The 27773-nt window shown below is 43.7% G+C and overlaps 1 protein-coding gene across 1 annotated transcript; it reads left to right on the top strand.

Annotated features, from left to right (window-relative positions):
- The first annotated feature begins 567 nt into the window (after positions 1–567).
- LOC142459463 (myosin-2) lies at positions 568–26374 on the top strand. Its single transcript, XM_075561059.1, has 38 exons — positions 568–786; positions 884–1027; positions 3936–4092; positions 5969–5996; positions 6486–6600; positions 6681–6773; positions 7175–7238; positions 7390–7488; positions 8047–8150; positions 8734–8872; positions 9419–9537; positions 9627–9776; positions 9899–10069; positions 10155–10464; positions 10684–10757; positions 11612–11699; positions 11786–11903; positions 13017–13140; positions 13239–13375; positions 13821–14076; positions 17497–17739; positions 17859–18035; positions 18118–18263; positions 18348–18438; positions 18520–18909; positions 19541–19667; positions 20332–20450; positions 20590–20786; positions 21689–21872; positions 22111–22276; positions 22380–22504; positions 22779–23087; positions 23175–23378; positions 23927–24052; positions 24144–24314; positions 24398–24502; positions 24623–24718; positions 26129–26374. Exons 1-38 carry the CDS (start codon positions 583–585, stop codon positions 26279–26281), a joined length of 5823 nt encoding a protein of 1940 aa, XP_075417174.1. The 5' UTR covers positions 568–582; the 3' UTR covers positions 26282–26374.
- The last annotated feature ends 1399 nt before the right edge of the window (positions 26375–27773 follow it).

Genomic DNA, 27773 nt, shown 5'->3' with positions numbered 1-27773 from the left:
ACATTTTTAGTTCCAAAAGATCCTGAAATTGAGCACTTCTGGCTGAACATCTATACAAGAAAATGAGGTGCATTTATATTATATTGCAAGGAATGGAATTTCATTTCATTTTAATAATGAGAACTTTTATATAATCAGAAACCTGAATGATTTTAGATTGCTTTTTAAAGCTGTTTGCCTAAACTATCTTCACAATATCCCAACCGGTTGCGAGTTAAGAAAGAAAAATATTATAAGATGAAAATATCAAGACTCAAAAAGTTCAAGTGATTTCCAGAAGGTCACAGGCTGTAAACTAACTTCCATAGAGGAATTCCCATCTTTGTGGATTAAAGAAGATAACGCATTTAACTCTTTGAGTACAAGATTGGGTACAAAATGCCATCCAATGAAATGTTAGCTCTTGTCATTATGGGTTTCAATAAAGATAGCACAGCAGGCTGTAGACCTGCCAACGGAACTGCCAACTGAGTTCACACAATCCAGTCAATGTAAAGATTTACGGGTGCCTATGGAAGTCCAGAATCTTTAGGGTGACATCTTTTGGTCTCCTTCAGGACCTCTGGCCTCTAAACCGCAGCCATGAGTTCTGACTCAGAAATGGCGGTTTTTGGGGAGGCTGCCCCTTACCTCCGGAAGTCTGAGAAGGAGCGGATCGAGGCTCAGAATAGGCCCTTTGATGCCAAGTCCTCTGTCTTTGTGGTGGAGCCCAAGGAATCCTTTGTCAAAGGGACTGTCCAGAGCCGCGAAGCAGGGAAAGTGACAGTCAAGACTGAAGGTGGAGCGGTAAGTATAGCCCCAGGAACCTACCACATTGCATTGATTTTTGTTGGTTTCTGTTGTCACTCGGTTGCCACAAATGGTTACCTTTCTTATTTATCAGACCCTGACAGTGAAGGATGATCAAATTTTCCCCATGAACCCTCCCAAGTACGACAAGATCGAGGACATGGCCATGATGACCCACCTGCACGAGCCCGCCGTGCTGTACAACCTCAAAGAGCGTTACGCAGCCTGGATGATCTACGTGAGTGGCCCCTTCCTTCCCGTGGTCTTTATGACCTTCATCATCATCATCATCAATCCATCCTCTTGCAGCCTGCTGTTTCCATTTATGCCAGATGAGACTACATGCTGCTTTCACTAGTAGTATACCCAGTTCTCATCAATACCGAGTCAATTCTGACTCATAACAGTCCTCTGGAACAAGGTATAAGTGTCCCTGTGGATTTCCAAGACTGTAACTCTTTATGGGAGTTGAAAGCCTCGTTATTCTCCCATGGAATGGCCGACCTTACGGTTAGCAGCCCAACGCATAAGCCACCATGCCACTGGCTTATTGTTGCCAATGTAAGAGATGACCCACAACCTTCCATCAGTCACCCAACAATGGGACACCAATGGCCATCCTGACTGGTTTTGCCAAACATCACTTAAGCAGCAATTTGTGTAGCCTCATGTGGTAACCCCATGTCTACGTACCCATACCCTCCCCACCACTTTAGCTACACAATCTTCTAGAGGGAAAAGATAAACTTTCCTTCCAAAACTTCAAAAACATATTGGATTCTCACTTATCTAACAGTAATATTTTGTACCTGTGTGTCTCTTCCCTCCTGGTCTAGAATGAGCTAGTTATCTCATCCAAGAGATATTTCCCATCTCCTCAGGTAGAGCTGCTGCTCGGTCCTTGAGTCTGCCTGCCATCACGCAGGCCTTGCTTTCCTAACAACATCAATCCACTCATCTTTTCTCCTGCAGAGTCTCAGAGTTCCTTAAGGGACATCGTCCCATCTACACTCCTTGAGGAGTGCTGGTCACACAATAGGCATTCAGTGAATGTTTTCTAACAGAATCGATCGGGCTACATTCATATTTGTACATAGCTGTGCACCATACGGATGCACAGCTGAACAAGAGCTAGGCAGGTGTACCTGCTGTTTATGGTCTGATTATCTCTTCTGATTGGTTGATGCCTGTCCTGGACCAGCTGTCAGAGATTTGGAAAATCCCCCTGTTACGATTGTATTAATGTAATGTTGTGTTCAATTTCCTTATAGTTTATAGCATTTTGCAAAATATATTTTCTGTGTCACTGTACATAGATTACTTTTCTTTTTTAATGCCTGCATCATGTTGTTGTAGGAAAACTTACATTGTTCACCTAACCAAGCCCTTACTGTCAGGCATTGAAATGTGTCTAAATTTGTATCTTCATAAGTTTGAAGTGTCTGGACGTCACAAAGGAACTATGGGTTCATTTCAGATACCAGTCACCACGCCTCACTGTCTGCATAAAACAAAACAAAAATCACTTTAGAAACGTTTGCAGGGAGAACAGCGCGGTGACAAGCCACATGGGGGCTCTCATGTATGGTCATCGTTAGTTCCTCTCACTTAGATTCTGACTCACAGTGACCCTTTGTGACACCAAGGAAACACTGCCTGCTTCTGCACCATCATCACTGTCATCTTCTGTTTGAACATGCTACGTGTCAACCCCTTTTTTCTCTTTTTCACTGACCCTTTGCTCTCTGCAGATTGACTCCTTCTAATACACCATGCCCAGCATACACGCGGAGTCTCGCTCTCCTCGCTTCTAACACACAGTTTTGCTCTACTTCTTCCCAGACGGATTTGTTCCGACAGTCTTTGATGCACCTACCAGGACTTGGGTCGGGGACACCTTGGTCCTCCCAGTGACGCTTGGGCTGTTTAACAATGTAAAGAGGTGTTTTCCAGCAGATTTTCCAGGAACAGGATTCCAGAACACTTAGTTGTGCTTATTCAGAAACAGGCTAAGAGGTCATCATTCAGAGGACAGGAGGATGCTTTTTAGCTCCTCTTCAGGAAAGGTGCCGGTCAAGGTTACATCCTCTCACCATGGTTATTCGACCTAGATGCTGAGCACATAATCGGAAAAGCTGGACCATGTGAAGAATGCAGCTTCCAAATTGAGGGAAGATTCATTTATAGCCTGCAATACGCAGATTTAAACGTCTTACTTACTTATTGCAGGTTGTTAATGAGTCTTCCTCCAATTTGGTAGTGGATTCTTTTTTATTTTATTTTAATTTTTATTGGTTGTTAATACATATAGTATCAGTTCACAGTTCAATCACGTCAAGCAGTATCGTACAATGGCTGCCACAATCAGTATCCAAACATTCTCTTCCTTCCAGGATTCCTTGACATCGTTTCTCTTTTACCCACCTGTGACTTTGATTCTACTTGCTGTCCCTAGAGGTTCATCTATCATGGGTTTCATGGACCAAAGAAACCAGGAAAACACGTAACACAAATTCAAGTGCATAACATATAATACATCTGAGATAAACCCCAATATGAGCAAATGAAAAAATACAGAAAATGTTGAAAACCAGAGCAGCTCCAGCATGTATGTGAGGGGAGTGGTTAACTGACAAGGCTTAAACGGTTCAAGTCGGGTGGATCCCTTTGATCGTGATAGTGCAGTTTCTCGTCGTCCCATTTCTCAGCTTAAGCGTCAGCATGCAGTTGAACAAGTACGGTTACAAAAGTCCCAAGGTGTGGTGGTTATGAGCTGGACGGCTAATTGGCTAACAGGTCAGCAGTTCAAAATCACCAGTTGGCTCCTCAGAGAGGGACGAGGCTTTCTACTCCTGTAAGAGTGACAGTCTCTGAAGCCCACAGGGGCAGTTTCACGCTGTCCTAGAGGATCGCTGCGAGTCAGAACTGACTCGATAGCCAGGCGTTTGGTTTGGGGTTTGGTTTTTGAGTCTTTCATGAAGAATTTTAGTTGTTGAAGCTTCCAACTAGTTTCCATGCTGGTGCATTGAAAGTTGCACAATATTCATTTCGCATGCACAGTTTCTGTTAAAATTCATTTATTTAGGGGAATGCAAAAATAATAGTCCAGGTCTCTGATAGTCATTCTTCCTTTTTCTCTTGTGTAGACCTACTCGGGCCTCTTCTGCGTCACCGTCAACCCCTACAAGTGGCTGCCGGTGTATAACCCCGAGGTGGTGGCCGCCTACAGAGGCAAAAAGCGTCAGGAGGCCCCGCCCCACATCTTCTCCATCTCTGACAACGCCTATCAGTTCATGCTGACTGGTGAGTGCACTGAGGGCCTCGTAAGTGGGTGATCTTTTGAAAGCAGGACCATAGGAGGAAGAAACACCAGCCAATCCCAGTGCAGCCTGTGAAATGGTCACCTTTTGTTGAAGGGGGCATATTTGCAGGAGAGAATGCTCCAGTAAGAGGAAAATTTACAATCCCCAATATTACCTAAATTCCAGTTTCCTAAACTCTTTCAAGAAGAATACATCAAAATAAATGCTTTCTTTTGCCTAAAAAACAACAAAACCACTGATGACCAGTTCCAAACCTACCATCTTAACTGTGCCTACTCCGCAGACACAAAAATTAATCCAGTGACCATTTTTCTCTATTTATTATGCCCACAAGAAGTGCCACCAAGCTAAGCTCTGATGTAACCGTCTTGAAGAACTAAGTCCACTAGTGATATTTTCCTATGGGAGAGTATTCAAAAGGACAGTCTTCCAGAGTAAACAGTTATAAGAGCATCTATACCATGGCTTTCAAAAAGTCCAACAGGGAATCTTTTTATTGCTGTTTTAAAGGAAATATTTCTTGGGAGACTTGAATGTAAAACAGATAAAGGTGGGCATGCTCATTTGGGAGGGGGCGGAGTTGATGTGCCCTGTTTGAGTAGGTGAGAGTAAGCGGGCATGGGGGTGGAAGTGGTGGGGCGGTGGGGAGTACAGAGAGGCAGGCTGAAACACGGGAGGACTGCAGTTGCTGTTCTTGTTGTTCGGTGCCATCACGCCCGTTCCTATGGACAAAAGGACAAAACACTGCCTAGTTCTGCGCTACCCTCTAGAGATCATCAAAGGAGCGCTGGGGATGTGGTGGATGTGATGTTAGGTCTGGAAGGTTCCATGGAAAGATAAGCAGCTGCTCCTCTAGAGAAAGATGAGGCTGTCAGCCCCTGTAAAGTTTTCAAGTCTGGTAAAGCCTGTATAGGGATCCTAGGGGTGGAAAAAGGATACCTTGTGGCATCATGCATTATATGTTGGGCTGTTAACCGCAGGGTCAACAGTTCAAAACTACCAGTCACTCCCTGGAAGAAAAATGAGGTTTTCTTTCCTCTAGTTCTTTAATGCTTCCTGCCCCCCACTATCATGACCCCAACTCTACCTTACAAATCTGGCTAGGTACAGATAAGAGCTAGAAACACAGGGAATCCAGGACACATAAACCATTCAGGACCAATAATGAGAGTAGCAATACCAGGAGGGTTAGAGTAAGGTGGAAGGAGAAAGGGGGAACCGATCACAATGATCTGCATATAAACCCTTCCCAATGGGGATGGAAAAGTGGGTAAAGGAAGACATCAGTCAGTGTAAGACATGAAAACAAAATTTTATAAATTATCAAGGATTCATGAGGGAGGGAGGGGGGAAATGAGCTGATACAAAGGGCTCAAGTAGAAAGAAAATGTTTTGAGAAGGATGATGGTAACAAATGTACAAATGTGCTGACACAATGGATGGATGGATTGTGATAAGAGTTGTATGAGCCCCCAATAAAATGATTTTTAAAAGAAAAGAAAATGATGTGTTTGACACAATCGATGTATGGATTGTGATAAGAACTATAAGAGCCCCCAATAAAATGATTTTTTTAAAAGAAAAGAGTTACAATCTCAGAAATCCACAAGAGCAGTTCTCCTCTGCCCTATAGAGTCTCTATGCATCAGATTAAACTCAACAGCAGTGAGGGGGTGGGATAAATTAGAAGGGGCTAATTGGCAGTGGATTTAGTTGTTTGGTTGGTTTTAGGGCTCACCAAGCTCACCAATGGACTTCAAAGCCCAGTTTGAAAATTGCTCAGTACTTTCCATTTTCTTTATCATTTACAAGTAAATAAGAAAACAGTGTAAAAAGTCTCCAAATTTTCTTTGCAGACCGAGAGAATCAGTCAATTCTGATCACGTAAGTAGAATTTATGTTCTGGTGTATATGAAAAAGAATATATTTCATTTTGGAAAATGGCTTGAGGTTTACAGAAAAATGGAGCCAAAAGTACAGAGATCTCCCATCTTACCTCTCTATCTCTGCTTCCCCAAGTTTCCCTCCATTCATAAAGTTTCCCCTAAATTAACATCTTCTGGTCCATCTGTGAGAATTGATGGATGGCTAGTATGATATTATTCCTAACTGCAGTCCATAGTTTATGTTCAGGTTCACCATTTGATTGCATAGTTCTGTATGTATTGAGAAATATGACAGTGTCATGCACAACACCTTTACTGTCCTAAATACTTAGTAACGCACCAGCCATTCTTCCCTTCCTCCTCTAAAACCTCTGAGCGCGCTGGCTCCATACTTTTGTCTTTTGCATGGTGTCATATGTGTTTTCTTTTCATGGTTATCTTCTCTGTCAGTTTGGGGGCCCTGATCTGTTTGGTCTTTGCTTGGCAGCGGAGAATCCGGGGCAGGGAAGACCGTGAACACCAAGCGTGTCATCCAGTACTTTGCAACAATTGCAGTCACTGGGGAGAAGAAGAAGGAGGAAGCTACTTCCGGCAAAATGCAGGTGAGTCTGGCCGCCATGGCTGGCATCTCAGGAAAGGAATTCTCAAGGTCTACCTGTGCTGACTGCTCTTTCCCTTGCAGGGGACTCTGGAAGATCAGATCATCAGTGCCAACCCGCTGCTGGAGGCCTTTGGCAACGCCAAGACCGTGAGGAACGACAACTCCTCCCGCTTTGTGAGTCTCTTGGGAGTGACTACTGAAACCTTCGTGGGTAAAATGTTATGAGAGGTTTCTGAAGACGTGCTCTGAGCCGTTTAAATTTGGGATCTATGACATTCTGACGGTATCCTTCTTCTCTGAGTATGTCATCATATAAATCACAGACCCATCTAGAAGAATATGTTTGACTTTTCTTTATCGGTCATATCACCCACAATTAGATACACATGTTAATATCAGAGATAGAATTCTTTTATCCACCAAATAGGGGGTACACTTTTGTTCATAGCTGATATGAATGCCCCTGAGTTGATTTATTAGTAAAACATAAGCATCTGCAGGACTTTGAGTCTCTCAAAAACTTGGTGCTATTAAGAAAAAAAAACAACAGCAGTCATTTTAATTGTGCTTTCAAGGGCAAATTCATCAGAATCCACTTTGGCACCACAGGAAAACTGGCTTCTGCTGACATTGAAACATGTAAGTGTCTGATATCAAATTATTTTCAGTTAGGGCTTAAGTATCCTTTGGAATAATTTCTGTTTCTTCTGACCTGTAAAATTCACTAATAATCAAATCTGCATCACATAAATTTTGACAACTTCCCTATTTGTTATTTGTTTGCTTCTAGATCTGCTAGAGAAGTCTAGGGTTACCTTCCAGCTTAAGGCTGAAAGAAGCTATCATATTTTTTATCAGATCACATCAAACAAGAAACCAGAGCTTATTGGTAAGAAATCACATACTTTCCTTCTTAGACTAACTACACAGGCATGTATAAATGTAGGATCCAAACTAGTATTCCACTCATGCATTTTGTTTAGTTTATATTTGTATTTTTGTAATTTGATTTATAATTTTTGTAAATTTGTGTATTCTCATTACAAAAATTCACAAGAAAAACAAGGAAAATGGAAAAAAATCATACACTAAAAATTTACCACTATGATGTAACCACTGTAAATGCTTGGATGGCTATCATTTTAGTAATTTCCTATCTATAACTTTACATATACATAGTTGAACATTTTTAAAAAGTGGAATAATAGTTATAGGCTCACCTTTATGTATTTTTAAACTGAGCAGTGTTATGGCTTTTCCCATTTCAATAACTATCGCTCTTCATAATTGTAATGGTGTCATAGTCCATTGTAGAGATATTCACACTTTTAGGATGTTTATTCACATGTCAACCAAGGATCATATACTACTTTAGATCTTGTCTAAAAGTTACTTGCTTTGTGGAGAGACTAATTCTATGGATATTTGTTCTATCCCATGTATAAAGAAATGCTTCTGATTACCACAAACCCATATGATTATCCATTCGTCAGTCAAGGGGAAATCAGCGTGGCCAGCATTGATGATCAGGAGGAACTGATGGCCACCGATGTAAGTTGAACACAAGAAAATTAGAATTGTTGTGTTGGATTGGCACAATGTTTCATTTCTGCATCCGTAAAGCCTTACAGCCTTGGGAACCCAAAGAGAGCAGTTCTACTCTGCTCTGCCACTGTGAGTCAGAACTGACTCCACAGCTCTGAGTTTGAAGTTGGACTAGAAATAGCAAAGGTGCAGCCAAGCATGAACAGGGGTATGCTTCTTGAAGACATCTTTGCCCTTAATAATCTTCAAAATGATTATCATTTCTGAATTTACATAACTCTTTGTTTTAAAAAATCTACTTGCATTAGACACACACCAACTATCAAAACAAGTTCCTTATGTTTACTAATGTGCTCATCTTTTTTTAACCTTTTGGATCTTACAGGCTGTGTCCCTATCATCCTAATATTTTGTGCTAACTTCTTTTTTAATTTTAATCATTTTATGTGCTGACTTCCAAGGGCCTCCTTGACTCCATTAGTGTGGTCATGCCCTCTGCTTGATCAACAGTCAGGAATGGGATGGTGTATTGTGAACAGTAAGTGTGTAGACCCGACTCTAACAGCTACCCTACTGTTCACATTGGCAGAGTGCTATTGACATTTTGGGCTTTACTAATGATGAGAAGGTATCCATCTACAAGCTCACTGGGGCTGTGATGCACTATGGAAACATGAAATTCAAGCAAAAGCAGCGAGAGGAACAGGCAGAGCCCGACGGCACTGAAGGTATAAGTGTTCTCATCCACTGGATTTCATGTTCCTCTGCAAACCACAGTCTGAACTGTTTGCCGTGAGTTTTCCGAGAATGTTTAAGAGTTAAGGAGAATTAAGTGGGATACTATGTGAAGGAGCCGTGGTGGCTCAGGGGGTTGTGAGTTTGGGCTGACGACCACAAGGTTTACAGTTCAGACTCACCACTTACCCTGTGGGAGAAAGATGTCTACTCTTATAAAGATTTCCAGTCTAGAAAGCCCTAGGGAGCAGTTCTATTCCATATCATGGAGTTGCTATGCTTTTGAATTGACTCGATGGCAGTGGGTTTGGTCTTAGTGGGAAACCAAGTTACACATGGATGGTTCTTAAGATTTCTGAGGTTTTATAGAGTGAATTTCTCACAATAAAGGTCTTGAGCTTGTTGTAAAATGGGCAAGATATTTCAAAATATGCCTTAAACGCATTTGCACAAAATAATTTTAGTTTAAATCACACATTTTAAAAAAGAAAGTAGGTTTCTTTGGGCCATCTTAACATGATATCTTTTCTTCCTTTTAGTTGCTGACAAGGCAGCCTATCTCCAGAGTCTAAACTCCGCTGACCTGCTCAAAGCCCTCTGCTACCCCAGGGTGAAGGTCGGCAACGAGTACGTCACCAAAGGCCAGACTGTAGAGCAAGTAGGTGCACAATTCAAATTGACCAGCAGTGATGGAAGTATGTTTAAAGTTCTCTAATAACACCTGGAGTTCCATCTTTGTCTCTCAAGGTAACCAACGCGGTGGGGGCCCTGGCCAAGGCCGTCTACGAGAAGATGTTCCTGTGGATGGTGACCCGCATCAACCAGCAGCTGGACACCAAGCAGCCCAGGCAGTACTTCATCGGGGTGCTGGACATTGCTGGCTTCGAGATCTTTGATGTGAGTTGTTTGGGGAAAACAAGTGACCCAAAGAGAAAAAATTTTCTACTAGTGTCTTCTTTGCTACCCTCCTGATGGATTTTCCAAATTCACTCAAACCCTTTGGTGTTTAAAACACCTAGTTCAACAGCCTGGAGCAGCTGTGCATCAACTTCACCAATGAGAAACTGCAACAGTTTTTCAACCACCACATGTTCGTGCTGGAGCAGGAGGAGTACAAGAAGGAGGGCATCGAGTGGACCTTCATCGACTTCGGCATGGACCTGGCTGCCTGCATCGAGCTCATCGAGAAGGTATCCTCTCCTCTCTACCCATCCACTTCGCAAGCTCTGCTGCTCCTTCCGGCCTGCCTACTCACCCGTGTTTCTTCACGCCTAGCCCATGGGCATCTTCTCCATCCTGGAGGAGGAGTGCATGTTCCCCAAGGCCACAGACACCTCCTTCAAGAACAAGCTGTATGAACAGCATCTTGGGAAATCTGCCAACTTCCAGAAGCCCAAGGTTGTTAAAGGCAAGGCTGAGGCCCACTTCTCGCTGATTCACTACGCCGGCACAGTGGACTACAACATCACCGGCTGGCTGGACAAGAACAAGGACCCCTTGAATGACACTGTGGTCGGGCTGTACCAGAAGTCTGGCCTAAAAACCCTGGCTTACCTCTTCTCGGGGGCACAGACTGCGGAAGCAGGTAACATTCAGACATTTGGCGCCTTCTCTAGCCATTATAAAATACAGTGTTCCATTGAGGGCAATGAGCTCATTTCTGGCCCTGGCAGCAAAGTTCTAAGAATGGATATCTGATCCCTTTAGGTTTTGCGTAGGTATAGTGTTGACTTCTGTGATTGTCTCTGGCTTCTTTCAAAAGTATCTGTAAACGATGACAACCTTCCTTCTTTTTTTCCTCCAGAGGCCAGTGGCGGTGCCAAGAAGGGTGGTAAGAAGAAGGGCTCCTCCTTCCAGACGGTGTCTGCCCTGTTCAGGGTAAGAAGAGTCTGTTGGGACACCCCTGGGCTACTTTGAGTGTTTGGTTTGGGGGGCATGGTCTTTTCCCTCTGCGCCGTCCCAGGTTACTTAGGAGGGGACAAACAGTCATTAACGACTCCTATTAATGGAGCACTGGGGAGAAGGATTTTACTCTTTCATCTTAAACCAGATCATGAAAAGCATTTTATAGGACTTTTCACGACACATGATACTCTCGGTAATGATCTAGCTGAGTCATGAAAATCAACACCAACATAAACGCTGAGACCCAAATACATCGGGAAGACCATTGAAACTCCGGTAGTCAGCTTCCAAGGAACCGATGAGTATCCTTGCTCTGTAGTCCATCATTGCACAGTGATAACTGATGGGATCATTCCTCCTGTTGAGCATCTTTATGCCCCCAACACAGAGAGAGCTGGAAAGGCGGGGAGGGGTGTCAACGTTTGTTTGGAAAATGGAAAGTGTGGCGCTGGACTGTTTGTCCTTATTGGAGAACTATGGAATTTTATAGGAGAAAGAATAGGGAATGACTGAAAGGAATGGTCTTGCTGAATGCGTGGCATGGCCAGGGACGCAGAAGAATGATGCTGACTTAAATTGAGAAGAATCCCCAGTCAGGCTGCTTTATATGTGTATTTCCTGCCAACTCCTGGAGAAAGACACAAGAGAGCTTCCAAAAATGGTTGGGAAAATTACACTATCTTTTCATTCCATTTTCCCTTCAACATTTCAAGAGGTGAAGCAGAAAAAGGTCCTACACAGGCCATCCAACTCAGCTACAGATAATGTTTGTCAGAGTCTAAAGCCTAAGCTTGCGATAACAGGTTCCACCCCCTCCAATTTTATAGGAGAATCTGAATAAGCTGATGACCAATTTGAGGAGTACCCATCCCCATTTTGTGCGGTGTATCATCCCCAATGAGACCAAAACTCCTGGTAAGATGTTCCAGAATGAAGGCACAAAGCCTGGGGAGCCCACTCCTTTCTTGAACCCTGCAGTGAAGAAGCTGTGTATTTTGTAGGGGCCATGGAGCATGAACTTGTGCTGCACCAGTTGAGGTGTAACGGGGTGCTTGAAGGCATCCGGATCTGCCGGAAGGGGTTCCCCAGCAGAATCCTGTACGCAGACTTCAAACAGAGGTCAGACTCTGCTTCTCGTGGCTCATCTTGCAGTTTAGCACAAGTTTAGGTCAAACTGGAACATTTAATGAGAAATATATTTCTAGCTGGGATGTTTAATTTGTTACAAAAAGGGAATACAAAGTTATACGCCCCCAAATACCTTAACATATAAGTATATTGCCTTGTAGCACCAGGTAACGTTTCCATTGAGTTCACCACACTTGTGGCTTAGATCATAGTTCTGTACAGTAACCTGAATACCAACATAAAGCCGTGCCACGTTTGAGCACTTGCTATGTGCAAGGGACCTTCAAAAGTTCATGGTGAAAATATCTCATTTTTGTCTTCCATTTTTCCATGAACTTTTTGAAGCTGCTTCCTATCCTATCGATCATCTCACTCACAACATTCTAGTCCTCATAGAGATGCCTCCTTTTATAGATGAATAAATAGAGGCTCACAGAAAATAGCCTATTTGCCCAAAGCCTCACAGCGCACAGTCTGTTACTCTGATTACTATTATGTATCTTCATCTTTTTCTCCCACACGAATTTCCCAGTCAGGTGTACAGCACAACAACCAGTCCGCTTTCTCCTAGCTAGAGAAGCCCATCTTGGGCATCAAAGAAGAGCAGAGGGATTGGGGTGATGGCAAAGAGTTGGGTCTCTACAAGGCCTGAGTGTAATAGAGTTGACACAGGCCCCAAGGGGTCATGATCCAAAGCATCCCAGTAAGATAGCAATTTTCTGAGTAGTTTGATTGTATATGATTAGGACATTTTCCCATGCCACATTCCACAATAAAACGGGTTTCTTTGAACCCAGAACCTTAACAAACAACTGCTTCTAGCAAGGAGAACATACTACATTTTATCGGTCATCTATAACTCCATGCGAACAAGATTATTCACATTCATGGGAACAGGGTCTGATGAGGGGACAGGAAAACTACAAATGTACAGGAAAATAAAACGGAGTTGACAGTGATTTCCCATCGGGTAAAGAATAATGTTAAAATTATCCATAATAATAAAAAATAGCTCTCACTTTTTAATGGACCGTTTAATGTGTAGCTAGCATTGGTGCCCTCAGTAAGTTTTTTGTGTTTTTAAGGCTATATCTACTTTCACAGATACAAGGTGCTAAATGCAAGTGCCATCCCCGAGGGACAATATATCGACAGCAAGAAGGCTTCGGAGAAGCTCCTGGGATCTATTGACATCGACCACACCCAATACAAATTTGGTCACACCAAAGTAATGACTCTTTCCATTTAAATCGGATGCAAATCATGCCCTTTGGGAACTTGATGTAGAGTCAAGTGATGACTGATCCCAGCCTTGCCCACCTGCAGGTCTTTTTCAAAGCGGGTCTCCTGGGGCTCCTGGAGGAGATGCGAGATGACAAGCTGGCCCAGCTGATTACCCGGACCCAGGCCGTGTGCCGAGGGTTCCTGGCCAGAGTGGAGTACCAGAAGATGGTGGAGAGAAGGTACAAAAACATGGATTTATTGGTCTCTTCCTTCTTCAGGAATACACTTGAGGTAGCTTATAGCTAAGATTCCTTTATAAGTACACTTCAGTAAGAAGAAACACATGACTCTTGTGAATATAGATGGATATATATCATGCAGATGCATATGTACCTGAAAACCAATGGTGGGGAGCATCATCATGAAATATGTCCCACATTTGCAAGTTAAAACCAAAACAGAGAAGCAGAGAGTGTGCATGGTTTTCATCTATCTAATGTAATCGTATCATAATGAACAATTAGCAAGTTCTTGCCCATCTTCCTCCAAATAAAAATTGTTTCCTTTGCACTTTTGAAAGCAGTGGAGAACAGGGTGAGAGTAGAACCTACAACTCTCCCTGGTGACGTTTGTCGCATTTTCTGCCCCCACACTGGATCTTGATTTGTACCAATTCCATCTCAGGGAAGCCCTGTTCTGCATCCAGTACAACATCCGCTCCTTCATGAACGTCAAGCACTGGCCCTGGATGAAGCTGTTCTTCAAGATCAAGCCCCTGCTCAAGAGCGCGGAGACCGAGAAGGAGATGGCCACCATGAAGGAGGAGTTTGCCAAAACCAAAGAAGAGCTCGCCAAGTCAGAGGCTAAACGGAAGGAGCTGGAGGAAAAGATGGTATCATTGCTGAAAGAGAAAAATGACCTGCAGCTCCAAGTTCAGTCTGTAAGTTGTGGTGCCGTCTGGGTCCCATCAAGGGGACACAAGACCTAGAACTCTGGCCACCATCAGTTGTGGGTTGAGTAGTCACCCCAGGGGGCGGGGGGACGCATCATTGGAGATAAGGTGAATGCTCTCAGAAGACTGTATTAATAAAAGCCCGGTATGTTCCTTCATTGCCCAATAAGTACCCCCAACCAGCACTAGGGCAATAAGATGCAGGTTCAACTCTACACAGTTTCATCAACCATTGGGCTGCAAACCACAAGGTCAGTTGTTCAAAACCACTGGCCGCTCTGCAGCAGAAAAAGATGAGGCTTTATATTCCTATAAAGAGTTAAAGTCTCAGAACCCCACATAGCCTGTTCTACCCTGTCATATAGGGTCTTTGCGAGTCAGAATCAACTTGATGGCAGTGAATGTGGAGCGAGTGACACCATTGAAGCTCCTGTGTGCTGCAAGCAGTTAAAGACAAGTTGAAAGCTTGGCAGGCTGGATGCCTCCGATGAAAGACCTGGCAATGCTTCTGAAAGGAGCCTTAAAAGCCCAATGGGGTAGTTCCATTCTGCAGACATACCATAGGTCGCCATGAGGTAGAATGGACAGCAACCAACAATACCATTTGTAACCACTTTTCCACTCAAAGACAGTGATTTTAGTACGAAACAATCTCATACAAAATAATGAAGAGGGGCTATCACAGACAGCGATGTTTGTCCCTCTGAAATGTCCTTAAATTGCCAGATGCTCATCTGAATTCAAACCCAAACTCACTGCCATTGGGTCGATTCTGACTCATCACAACCCTAGAGGGCAGGGTAGAATGGTCCCTATGGATTTCTGAGACTATAGCTCTTTTTTCTTTAATTTATTTTTTAATCATTTTATTAGGGGCTCATACAACTCTTCTCACAATCCATGCATACATCAATTGTGTAAAGCACATTTGTACATTCATTGCTCACATCATTCTCAAAACATTTGCTCTTCACTTAAGCCCCTGGCATCAGCTCCTCATTTTTCCCCTCCCTCCCCACTTACCCCTCCCTCACGAACCCTTAATAATCTATCAATTATTATTTTGTCATATCTTGCCCTGTCCGACATCTCACTTCACCCACTTTTCTGTTGTCCATCTCCCAGGGAGGAGATCACATGTAGATCTTTGTAATCGGCTCCCCCTTTCCAACCCACCCTCCCTTCACCCTCCCAGTATTGCCGCTCACATCCCTGATCCTAAAGGGATCATGAAACATACAACTTTCCTCTAGTTCATAAATGCTTCCTCCTCCCCCACTGTCATGATCCCAATTCTGCCTTACAAATCCAGCTGGAGCAGAGGATGTTCACTGGTACTGATAGGAACTGGAAACACAGGGAATCCAGGGCGGACGATCCCTTCAGGAAACTATAACTCTTAATGGGAGTATGCTACCTCACTTTTAACTCCTGTAGAGCAGCTGGTAGTTTTGAACTGCTGAGCATGCAGTTAGCAACCCACTATGCCAATCTCTAGTAATCCCAATGTACACAATGTACATGGGACAGTATTAGACATCTAAGTTTATTGAGTCGCTGAGTGTTACTGGTTGTTAAAATTCTGATTCACCCTGTTGGGTCCATCTCCATCATCCTGGTACAGTACACAGGGATGACTTCAGTGAAGCTCAGTGGACTGTCCCCCCACCAAACATCCTTCTCCTTCTAGCAGCCTGCTCACTGTTCACTGCCCTCTCTGGACCAGTCACTCTAGAACTGCTTCCATCAATTTGGAAATCTAATTTATAAGAACTGCATTTCATTCGAAGGAAATTGAATCGGTCTGGTCTAATTTACTCATCACAAATTCATATTTTTTTTCTGCTGATTGAATTTTGACAGTATATTACACTGTTCACTGTCAAGTTCAGATAGTATAACTCCTTCTTCTAGGTTGCAGAAGAAAAAGGAGTCTTTTTTTCCGGGCTCTTTTTCCTCTAATCCATCCTGATTCTTTTGTTTTCCCCAGTGAATTATTCAAAATCTGCCTTCCACTACTAGTCATGTATTGCTTAATGCCCATGATGCAGTCTGTGAAATAGGATGCTGTGTGTGAACATCATGATTAATGAGTTGGAACAGATTTTTAAATCTGTTAAATTAGATCTATACATAAGTTAATAGTTAGGTATCTAATGCCAGTTAATCAAACTTCTACCTTAGTATATATAATAGTGTACCTTCCAATGCATAAACATCAAAGAAGCACTTCCAGCTACACTAAAACACTTAAACATCAGCATACAAACTACCCCCAAACTAAAAGTTCATTGCTATCAGGTCAACCCCAACTCATAAGGACCCCAGAGGACAGAGTGGAAATGTTTTTGTGGGTGTCTAAGCCTGTAAATCTTTACAGGAGTAGAAAGAATCATCTTTTTCCCATGGAGGAGCCGGTGGTTTTGAATTGCAGACCTTGCAGTTAGCAGCCCAACCTGTAACCCACGATGCCACTAGCATTCCTTTAAACTATAAAGGACTTCAAAACTTTGTGGGGGGGGGGAGTGGCATTAAATTAATGGATTTTCCTCATGAATTTTTGAAGCCCACCCCATACACTAATAATAATTAAAATAATACTTTAATTTATAACACAAAGTAGTACCAATCTGTTATTATGAACCATTGTATATACCTTGAATTTTAAATAATAGGCTTTCTGGGAATTGAGGACACAGATATATATGCAGTCAGAAGCTGCCTGAAATGATCAATGCGTGACTGTACAATATATTCACTACCTGGCTTTTGAGCAACATGCTTTATTCTTTCATGTATAGAAGCAATTGCTGCGGAATGTTATTGCATTCCAATTTCTCTCCCATTCTTTCCCCACCCCTGGTCCCCGTCATTAAAAACATATTGCCTCAACTTGAACTTAGAGCAATATGCTCAAGAGCTTCCTCCAGTACTACAGCAAAAGAGAAAAAAAATCAGTAGCAATTGCATCTTGAGATTTTTATGCTGGGTAGCCATCTCCTATTTCTCCATCACCCAAACCATTTATCTCCGTAAAACCAAATTCTACTCATGTCCCAAGGCCAAACTCTATTGTCACATTTGTCATGAAGCCACCTCAGATCAAACTTCTCTGGTGGCCGTGTGAATGATTTCTACAGTTAATGCTGGGTTTGGAGGCAGGATTTTCTGATCACTGTAGAATAAACTCTTCTGAAGGAACAAGACAATATCTGACACATCTGGTTGGCCCTCAAGGTAGAAGAGCTTGTATTTGCATATTGCAGGTGGTTCGTCAAATAAAAGTTTGCTAAGACACAGATAAAAGAAGGTAGGGAATGCAAAAGATGAATAGTGGAACTGTTCACAGTTATCATTATAAAGTATTTCCTTCTTTCATCCCAATGTTAATTTTGTTTCCAATTCCAGGAAGCTGAAGGCCTGGCCGATGCAGAGGAGCGATGCGACCAGCTGATTAAAACCAAGATCCAGCTGGAGGCCAAAATCAAAGAGGTGACAGAGAGGGCTGAGGACGAGGAAGAGATCAATGCGGAGCTGACGGCCAAGAAGAGGAAACTGGAGGATGAATGCTCAGAGCTCAAGAAAGACATAGATGACCTTGAGCTGACACTGGCCAAGGTGGAGAAGGAGAAACATGCCACAGAGAACAAGGTATGGGCCATATGCCTGTGAACGTGTGTGTGTGTGTGTGTGTTCTAAACCATGGGGTCCCCATGAAATGAAGTCCACCCAAACACAACATGGAATGCAAAGCGTTTTTACTCCGTAAGGTGAAAAACCTCACAGAGGAGATGGCAGGCCTGGATGAGACCATCGCAAAGCTGACCAAGGAGAAGAAGGCCCTCCAGGAGGCCCACCAGCAGACCCTGGATGACCTGCAGGCAGAGGAGGACAAAGTGAACACTCTGACCAAGGCCAAGATCAAGCTGGAGCAGCAAGTGGATGATGTAAGTCCAGCATTATCAAGAAAATCATTTTCTTGTAGAGCAAGGTAAACATTTATTTTTACTCAACATTATTCATGTTTAGCTTGAAGGGTCTTTGGAGCAAGAGAAGAAGCTCCGCATGGATCTAGAGAGGGCCAAGCGGAAACTTGAGGGAGACCTTAAGTTGGCACAAGAATCCATAATGGATATTGAAAATGAGAAACAACAATTTGATGAAAAGCTCAAAAAGTAAGTATCAAAGAATTGCTTATGAGCTTGCTCCCAAATTTTAGACGTGGACTCAGTTGTTATCCTTTGCTACGTCTCCAAAAGGAAAGAATTTGAACTTGGCAATCTACAAAGCAAGATCGAAGATGAACAAGCCCTTGGTATTCAGCTACAGAAGAAGATCAAGGAGTTACAAGTAAGTATAAGAATTCTATTTGTCAGGCCCAAAGAGGCCCAGTTATAAAGAAGCTGAGTTTATGCTTTCCACCACTCCCAGGCCCGCATTGAAGAGCTGGAGGAGGAAATCGAGGCAGAGCGGGCCTCCAGGGCCAAAGCCGAGAAGCAGCGCTCTGACCTCTCCCGGGAACTGGAGGAGATCAGCGAGCGGCTGGAAGAAGCCGGAGGGGCAACTTCAGCCCAGATTGAGATGAACAAGAAGCGAGAGGCTGAGTTCCAGAAAATGCGCAGGGACCTGGAGGAGGCCACCCTGCAGCACGAGGCCACCGCGGCCACCCTGCGGAAGAAGCACGCGGACAGCGTGGCCGAGCTCGGGGAGCAGATCGACAACCTGCAGCGGGTCAAGCAGAAGCTGGAGAAGGAGAAGAGCGAGATGAAGATGGAGATCGATGACCTGGCCAGCAACGTGGAGACGGTCTCCAAAGCCAAGGTATTATAGGTGATGAAAAAGTTATTACCAACAACAATCCTTTATGTACACATCACAGTTTGTGTACACTGTCATTGTTATTAACAGTAACTGAGAGAAGTAAGCAAGACTTGAATCAGATGTTTACTGTTATTACTTCCATTTAACATATGGAAAAAATCCCAGAAATAAAAGAAGGTGATGCTCAGTCACCTAAGTAACATGTTAATGGCATGTTCTGAATGGAGGTTATTCTTCAGGTCTCCAATTGGAGATAATAATTACCCAACAAGCAAAAACTGCATTACCCACAAATGCAAGGCAACATAACAGCCTATGCTTTTAGAAGAACTACCATTCTTATGGAATCTTGACCTTAGATCATCATCCACACACTACTCATAATTCCATAAATGCTTATGTTGAGCTTCGCTTCGCCGTGAGCTGTTCTCTTTATATTCCCATGTGTATTTCCCACTTAGTTCAGCAACCCTAAAATCTAAAGAGAGAGATATTTCTTATCTACCACATGACATCTTAGGGAAGACACGTTGTTGTGAGAGTGTATGTCAAAATAACTATTGTATGTGCTTGCCTTACAAAGAGGCCTAGCCCACAAGGTCTTCGTGCGCGGATGTGTTTTCTCACGTAGGGAAGCCTAGAGAAGATGTGCCGCACCCTAGAAGACCAAGTGAGTGAACTGAAGTCAAAGGAGGAAGAACAGCAGCGGCTGATCAATGACCTGACCACGCAGCGGGGGCGCCTGCAGACCGAATCTGGTAATCGCGCCCTGCCCCCCTTTCTATGCCACCTAGGAGAGAGGGTTATGTGGCTAAGAACAAATAATTTGGTCATGTGAAAATGTCATAAAAGCACTGAACACGTGTGTGATACACCGATACACCCAGACTCTCACGGTATCGACATACACAGTCATCTTTGGATGCTGCTGGAGGAAAAGGCTTCAATGGGACTGAGCCCAGCTCCTTCAGACAGGCCTTGAATTTGTGGTCCCCGCAGGAGGTGTTTGAATTAGGGGGTCACTTTAGTGGGGTCTGTTTCATATCCAGCTTCTTCTTTTTAAAATCTATCTCAGGAGGAAGTAGATCCCTGCTAGACCACCAGACCACTACATCTCATAGCTAGCTCCCTTCTTAGATGGTCTTTGCACAATATCATCTGACCTGGCAAGAATTAGCTATAGAGAGAACGAAAAGAATTCTGGCTATATTTAATTCCTTCAGACTAATCTTTAACTTTCAATCCCCCAAATTAGAAATTTGCCATTGAGCATGGAGATGTCAATAAAATCCTCAACCATGTGAGAACTGAATTGGTGGGTGGGGGCAGTGTCTGAATTAAAGAAGACTTCTAATATGGGCCTGCAGAATTTTTTCATCACTTTAAAACAATGGTGCCCCTTTCCCCCCTCCCTGCTATTAGGTGAATTTTCACGGCAGCTCGATGAAAAAGAAGCTCTCGTATCTCAGTTATCGAGAGGCAAACAGGCATTCACCCAGCAATTGGAAGAGTTAAAGAGGCAGCTTGAAGAAGAATCAAAGGTGGCTATTCTCCCTCCCTCTCACTGCCCCAGTGACCTGGCCCTACAGGGAGAACACCACACCAAACTTTAAAAGGGGACTGAAACTTAAGAATTAAATTATTACCACCCAGTAGTAAAATGAAAGCCTGTCTCCGTAGGCAAAGAACGCCCTGGCCCACGCCCTGCAGTCCTCGCGCCATGACTGTGACCTGCTGCGGGAACAGTATGAGGAGGAGCAGGAGTCCAAGGCCGAGCTGCAGAGGGCCCTGTCCAAGGCCAACAGTGAGGTGGCCCAGTGGAGGACCAAATACGAGACGGACGCCATCCAGCGCACAGAGGAGCTGGAGGAGGCCAAGTATGTGCACAAACACATGAAACAACAGATTATTTGAATCAGAAAGATACAGCCTTTGAAGGTGCCAAGATTTAATTCACAAATATCCCCCTCCCCTCCCCCACAGTCGTTTCCTTTCCCATGCACTGGTGAAACAGTGGCTCATGAATTGGGCTGCTATCGATAAGGTGGGCAGCTTGAATTTGATTCTCTGAAGATTTATAGCCTCAAAAATCTTGTAGAGTGTGACCATGAGTTGGAATTGACTTGATGGCCGTGGGTTTTGGGTTAATCACACCTAGTGGTGCTGTGATTAAGCGCTTATCTGCTAGCCAAGTGGTCAATGGTTCAAGCCCAGCAGCTACTCCAGGGAAGAAAGATGTGCTCATCTGTGCCCATCACATTTACAGCCTTGAAAACCCTACAAAGCAGCTCTGCTGAAGGCATATTGGGTTTCCTCCACTAAGAACAAGACAGGGATCAAGCCAAGCATGGTCCCTGCCCATAAGCCAAAAATCCAGACAAAGAATAACAAAGAACTTCATAGATACTTAGAGGTCTTATTGCTGTTTGTCCAACATAGTGAACTCATAGCTGTCTCAGCATTTTTGCACTCCATAAGCACTGGGCTCCTGACAGAAAGGTCTGCAGTTCAAACCCACCCAGCTGCCCGACAGAAGAAAGATATGGCTGTCTGCTCCTATAAATATCTAGTCTCAGGAACCCTCCAGAGGCTGTCGGGCAGCTATGAGGCCCAGTGAACTCGAGGGCAGTGAGTTCAGGGTGTCTGGTCCGTAAAAAGGAGCTCATCAAGATGTGTCACCTGGATAATGGATGTCATCACCAACACTTTTTAGGGAGGTGACAGTTCAAGACCCTGTACTTTGTTTCCCTTCTCTCTAAACATACATATAATCTTCTAGGAAGAAGCTGGCCCAGCGGCTGCAGGCAGCTGAGGAGCACGTAGAGGCCGTGAACGCCAAATGTGCTTCCCTGGAGAAGACCAAGCAGCGCCTCCAGAATGAGGTGGAGGACCTCATGCTGGACGTGGAGAGAACCAACGCAGCCTGCGCAGCCCTGGACAAGAAGCAAAGGAACTTTGACAAGGTGACTTGTGGGCTAGCCTATGCTCCTACCATTTTCCTCTGGCCTCTTCTGCTGTGGAAGTCCTGGTGCAATAGCGGTTACGTGTTAAGCCACGATCCGCAGGGACAGCAGTTCGAAACCCCTTGCAGCACTGCTTCCACTTACAGTCTCAGAAACCTGCAGGGGGCGCCATGAGTCAGCATGGTCAACATGGCAGTGCGTTTGGTTTCCTGCTGTCGTTGACTGCTGTGTCCCGCAGGTGCTGGCAGAATGGAAGCAGAAGTACGAGGAGACACATGCGGAGCTGGAGGCCTCTCAGAAGGAGGCCCGCTCCCTTGGCACCGAGCTGTTCAAGATGAAGAACGCCTATGAAGAGTCCCTGGACCAACTGGAGACCCTGAAGAGGGAAAACAAGAACCTGCAGCGTGAGTCCTCTTAACTTTCGATATGGCTCACCGCTGGGAAGAGCTTTCCTTTCTTGGCAATGGTCTGACCAATTCCCCACCTGTCTTTGACCCAAAACAACAGAGGAGATTTCCGACCTCACGGAACAGATTGCGGAGGGAGGAAAGCGGATCCATGAGCTGGAGAAGATCAAGAAGCAGGTGGAACAAGAAAAGTCCGAACTTCAGGCTGCACTTGAAGAAGCCGAGGTACTGGTCCCAAGCAGAAAGCATATGTTTTGAGAATGATGAGGGCAACGAATGTGTATGTGTGCTTTACACAATTGACGTATGCGTGGTTTGTGATAAGAGTTGTATGAGCCCCAATAAGACAATTAAAAAAACCCTAAAAAGCACACATTCAAAAATAAATAAACGTGGTCCATCTGTATAGACTGAATAAAAATGATGCAAGCAAGATGTACAGCTAAAAGCCGCAGAATACTTGTGTTCTTGACTAATGTCACCCCCTTCTCTCACTAAGGCATCTCTTGAACATGAAGAGGGAAAGATCATGCGCATCCAGCTTGAGCTGAACCAAGTCAAGTCGGAAATCGATAGGAAAATTGCGGAAAAGGATGAGGAAATTGACCAGCTGAAGAGAAACCACATCCGAGTGGTGGAGTCCATGCAGAGCACGCTGGATGCCGAGATCCGGAGCAGGAACGACGCCATCAGGGTCAAGAAGAAGATGGAGGGAGACCTCAATGAGATGGAGATCCAGCTGAACCATGCCAACCGCATGGCTGCCGAGGCCCTGAGGAACTACCGGAACACGCAGGGCATCCTCAAGGTAAAGGGGTCCAGGCACATCCAAGAGCAATTGAGGTGAGTGGACCTCTGCGGACACGGTGTCTCAATGACGATGTTCATGGTGCAGGATACCCAGATCCACCTGGACGATGCTCTGCGGGGCCAGGAAGACCTGAAGGAGCAGTTGGCCATGGTTGAGCGGAGATCCAACCTGCTCCAGGCTGAGATTGAGGAGCTGCGGGCCACTCTGGAGCAGACGGAGAGGAGCAGGAAGATTGCCGAGCAGGAGCTCCTGGATGCCAGTGAGCGCGTACAGCTCCTGCACACGCAGGTGGGACTCAGCGCCAAGAATCCCCCTTCAGTGGATGATATGTGTCCCAGAAATGACCAGCTTGAATTTTCCTTATGACCTCCAGATTTTATATACACCTACCAAGTTTTCAGTGTATCATTGACATATCTTTCTTCTAAATAATTATTTAGACTTCCTAAGACATTCTGAGACAGTTCACATCATATGGTAGCAGTCTTTTTATTGGCCCTTATTCTCAATATTGACGGGTTCTTGTTGTTGTAGAGAAATGGACTGTTAAGAACATCTGTCATAATTTTTTTGCTCCGTGAATGGTAAAGAGCAGTTAGTTATATGATTATAAACTGGCCATTTAGTCTATTTGTAAACTACATGCTTGGAGATGCTTAGTATTTTATAGCATCTCTGTTCTATTTAATGGTATTACATAACAACATTCTTTAATATTGAAGGGCATTTTGATTTGCAAGTTTTGTTTTTGCTTTAAGAAACTTTGTTTTAAAGAACTACTATTAAGTCCTCCGGTGGCAAGATAAAAAAATTTTTTAAACTTATTTTTTAAACAGAACACCAGCCTGATTAACACCAAGAAGAAGCTCGAGACAGACATCTCCCAAATGCAAGGAGAGATGGAGGACATTGTCCAGGAAGCCCGCAACGCAGAAGAGAAGGCCAAGAAGGCCATCACCGATGTGAGTGGACGGCAACGCAGCGGTGGCCACGCTGGAATGTCTCTGTGGCACCTGGAAGCTCTCCTACTCCATGTTGTTCATTCCTTCCTAGGCGGCCATGATGGCCGAGGAGCTGAAGAAGGAGCAGGACACGAGCGCCCACCTGGAGCGGATGAAGAAGAACCTGGAGCAGACGGTGAAGGACCTGCAGCACCGCCTGGATGAGGCGGAGCAGCTGGCCCTCAAGGGGGGCAAGAAGCAGATCCAGAAGCTGGAGGCCAGGGTGAGTTTTCCCACACCTGCCTATTTCTATCTGTCCTTAATGCTTTCTTAGATCAATGTCCACATGAGCCTGTTGGTTTGTAGGTGCGTGAGCTGGAAGGAGAGGTCGAGAATGAACAGAAGCGCAATGCTGACGCCGTCAAGGGTCTTCGCAAACACGAGAGAAGAGTGAAGGAGCTCACCTACCAGGTGTGACTCTTTTCTAATCAGCTAAACCCTCTTCCCCATGAACATCAAGTACTCCCATGCCATGGTGCACTGGTCATGTGGCTTTTAAAGTAAATTCCTACTATTTTTATCATCTTTCAGACGGAAGAAGATCGAAAAAATATTCTCCGGCTTCAGGATTTGGTAGATAAGCTTCAGGCAAAAGTTAAATCTTACAAGAGACAAGCTGAAGAGGCTGTAAGTACCCCTAGGGTGGAAGGGACTAAAGAAGCCCTCAGAGTCATCAATGCTTATAAGACATCATTATATTGACCATCTCTCCTTATAAAAAGCTCACTGCCTTATGGAAGACTGTGTTCTTCTTTAAAGAAGCACTTTCATGATTATTGATTTACTATAATTTTTATGTTAATTGCATTTAAACTTAAAAGTTTAATACACAAGCTTCTCAACAATTTAAATAATACAAGGCACATTCTCTGGACACATGTAATAAGATTGGAATGTGATGAGAAAATATATACAAAATTTCCAATGTACACAAATGTCAATTTCTTAAAGCTTTCCTAAATAAGTATTAGGTTAAAGTGGAAATAAAGGAGTATAATTATAAAATAACTATTATTTATAAATAAATTACAGAGAAGCTAGTACTTATACAAACCTAATAGAATGTAGTCAAAGCTATCTTTGGAAGTCAATTCCCTGTTTTAAAATGCTTTTATAATGATTCAAAAATAAATGAAAAAATCGACCATCCAGTTAAGAAATTATAAATAATAAGTACAACAACAATCAATGGAAATAAGATATACTGTTAAAGATTAAGGAAGAAATTGATGAGTTGGGGACAGTAGTTCCTAATTTGGTAATTTCAATAATATCTAGTTTAATATGATCTTAATTCTCATTTAAGAGATAAGTAGTAAGATTAAATATTTTTGTGGATAACTTAATAAGATGAATAAACTTATAACTAGCTTAATCAGGGCAACGGAGAAAACACAAACCCACAATGCTAGAAATGAGAATGAGTGAGTCTTCCAGAGGATTAGTATTTCTTATTTAAAATATAATTTCAACAAAGGCAACATCTTCTTTCTTTCTTTTTAAATACTTTTATTGGGGGCTCTTACATCTCTTAACACAATCCATGCATTCGTCCATTGTGTCAAGCACATTTACACATATACCAGACCATCATCATTTTCAAAGTATTTTCTTTCCTGATATCAGCTCCCCTTTTCTTCCCTCTCCCTTCTCCACCCTCCCTCCCTCCCTCCCTCATGAACCCTTGATAAGTTTTCTCCATATCTTACATCATCCTCCGTCACCCCTCACCCACTTTTCCGTTATTCATCCTCCTGGGAGGAGGTTCTAGGTTGATCCTTGTAATTGATTCCCCAATTCTCCCCCCCCCCTCCTCTAATCCTCCTGGTATCTCTACGCTCCTTGTTGGGCCTGAGGGCTTATCTCTCCCAGATTCCCCGTGTTGTGAGCTCTTATCTGTAACAATGTGCATCATCTGGTCTAATCCGATTTGTAAGGTAGAATTGAGATAGATGCCAGTCCTTTCTTCCCTTTATACCTACATAGTCTAGAAATATGCATAGTCCAGGTTCCTCACAATTGTATATTCATTCCCAGGAGGAGCAATCCAACACGAATCTATCTAAATTCCGCAAGATCCAGCACGAGCTGGAGGAAGCCGAGGAGCGGGCTGACATTGCTGAGTCTCAGGTCAACAAGCTGCGGGTCAAGAGCCGCGAGGTCCACACCAAAGTCATCAGTGAAGAGTGATTGAGTCGTGATGCTATGGAATGGCTAGAGAAAAGCACAGAATGTGAAATATTTGGCCATTTCCCTCTGTAATTAGTGCCTATTTTACCCCATTCAAAGGAAATAAAAGAGTATGGGGGTAATTTGCAAATGATCTCCCAGGATTAGTCTTGTTTTTTCTCTCTCTTCTGAAGTGATGACACATTTGAATCTTGACAGGGCAATGAAAAGTAACACTCAACCTGCTACTGAGAGAAGTCCTTATACCATCCCTGTTGTTTAGGTCCGGGGTAACACGTCAAGGTGATAAAAGTTTCACTTAGAAAGCATACCTGTTCTGATGGACAAAAAGCTGAAAGTCATTTTTGTTTTCATCTTTCCTCACTATTTAGTAAAATCTTAGAAAGCCCCCACTTCCCTTACCATGAACCTAATGTTCCAAGTCTGTGCACAGGGCAGTCCTAGTTCTATTTCTCAGACAGGTGATTCAGAGCAAACTCTAGCTCATTTATTCTTCATGCTTAAGAGCTGTTATCAAGAATACAAGTGAAGACATTCTTATTAGCCCATGAAGACCTGGATCACTGATGACAACATGCTGACTGTTGGGATGGTGTGTGTCTTCAGTTATCTAGTGTTGCCATAATAGAATAACCCGAGGGGAGAAGATTTCACATGCAAACCTTTCCCTTGTAGCTTAGGAGGTTATAAGTCCAAATTCAGGGTGCTGGCTCTTGGGGAAGGCTTTCTCTCTGTCAGTTTTAGAGAAAGGCACTTATTTGTTTTGAGCTTCTATTTGGGCAGTCTTCGTGTGATTTGGCATGTCTCCTCCCTCTCTCTGCTTCTTAGCTTGCTTGTCTAGATCTTTTTTATCTCAAAAGAAATCGACTGAAATATATCCTACACGAATCCTGCCTCACTAGAATAACGAAGACAACTTATTTCCAAATTGCTCGTGTGCTTAGGCGCCTTCCAGTTGGTTCCGACTCATAGCAACCGTCCTGCACCATCCTCACAATTGTTCCTCTGTGTAAGCCCGGGGTTGCAAACAGCCATGGGATCAATCTATCTCCTTGGGGGTGTTCTTGTTTTGGTTGACTTCCTAGTTTACCAAGCATGAAGTCTTTCTCTGGGAACCGGCCCCTCTTGATAATATATCCAGAGTGCACTGAAGTCTCACCCTTTTTCTAAAGAGTATTCCAGGTGCGCTTCTGCAAACGAGATCTGCTCCTTCTTCTGGAAGTACCTCATATATTTGATATTCCTTGCTCATAGGCATTGAGGTTAGGATTCACAGCACAGTACCAACATGGGTGAGCGGTCGTCTAGGAAACCCTCTCTCAGATGCACATCTGCTGTAGGACCCTTCTTGAGACCTTAATCTACTCCAGGTGAAAGAAGGTGGCCAGTGGTCAGGCTGGTGTCTAAGACAGGCACTCAGGGTCTAGCCCGCTGTGTGACTTGGAGAGCATCTCTCCTTCCCTCCCAATCGCAGTCGCTGTCTTAGTCAAAG

The sequence above is a fragment of the Tenrec ecaudatus genome, chromosome 10, assembly GCF_050624435.1.
Source record: "Tenrec ecaudatus isolate mTenEca1 chromosome 10, mTenEca1.hap1, whole genome shotgun sequence".
Classification (NCBI taxonomy): Eukaryota; Metazoa; Chordata; class Mammalia; order Afrosoricida; family Tenrecidae; genus Tenrec; species Tenrec ecaudatus.
The sequence above is the reverse complement of the archived record's forward strand: the minus strand, read 5'-3'. Positions and strand labels throughout refer to the sequence as shown.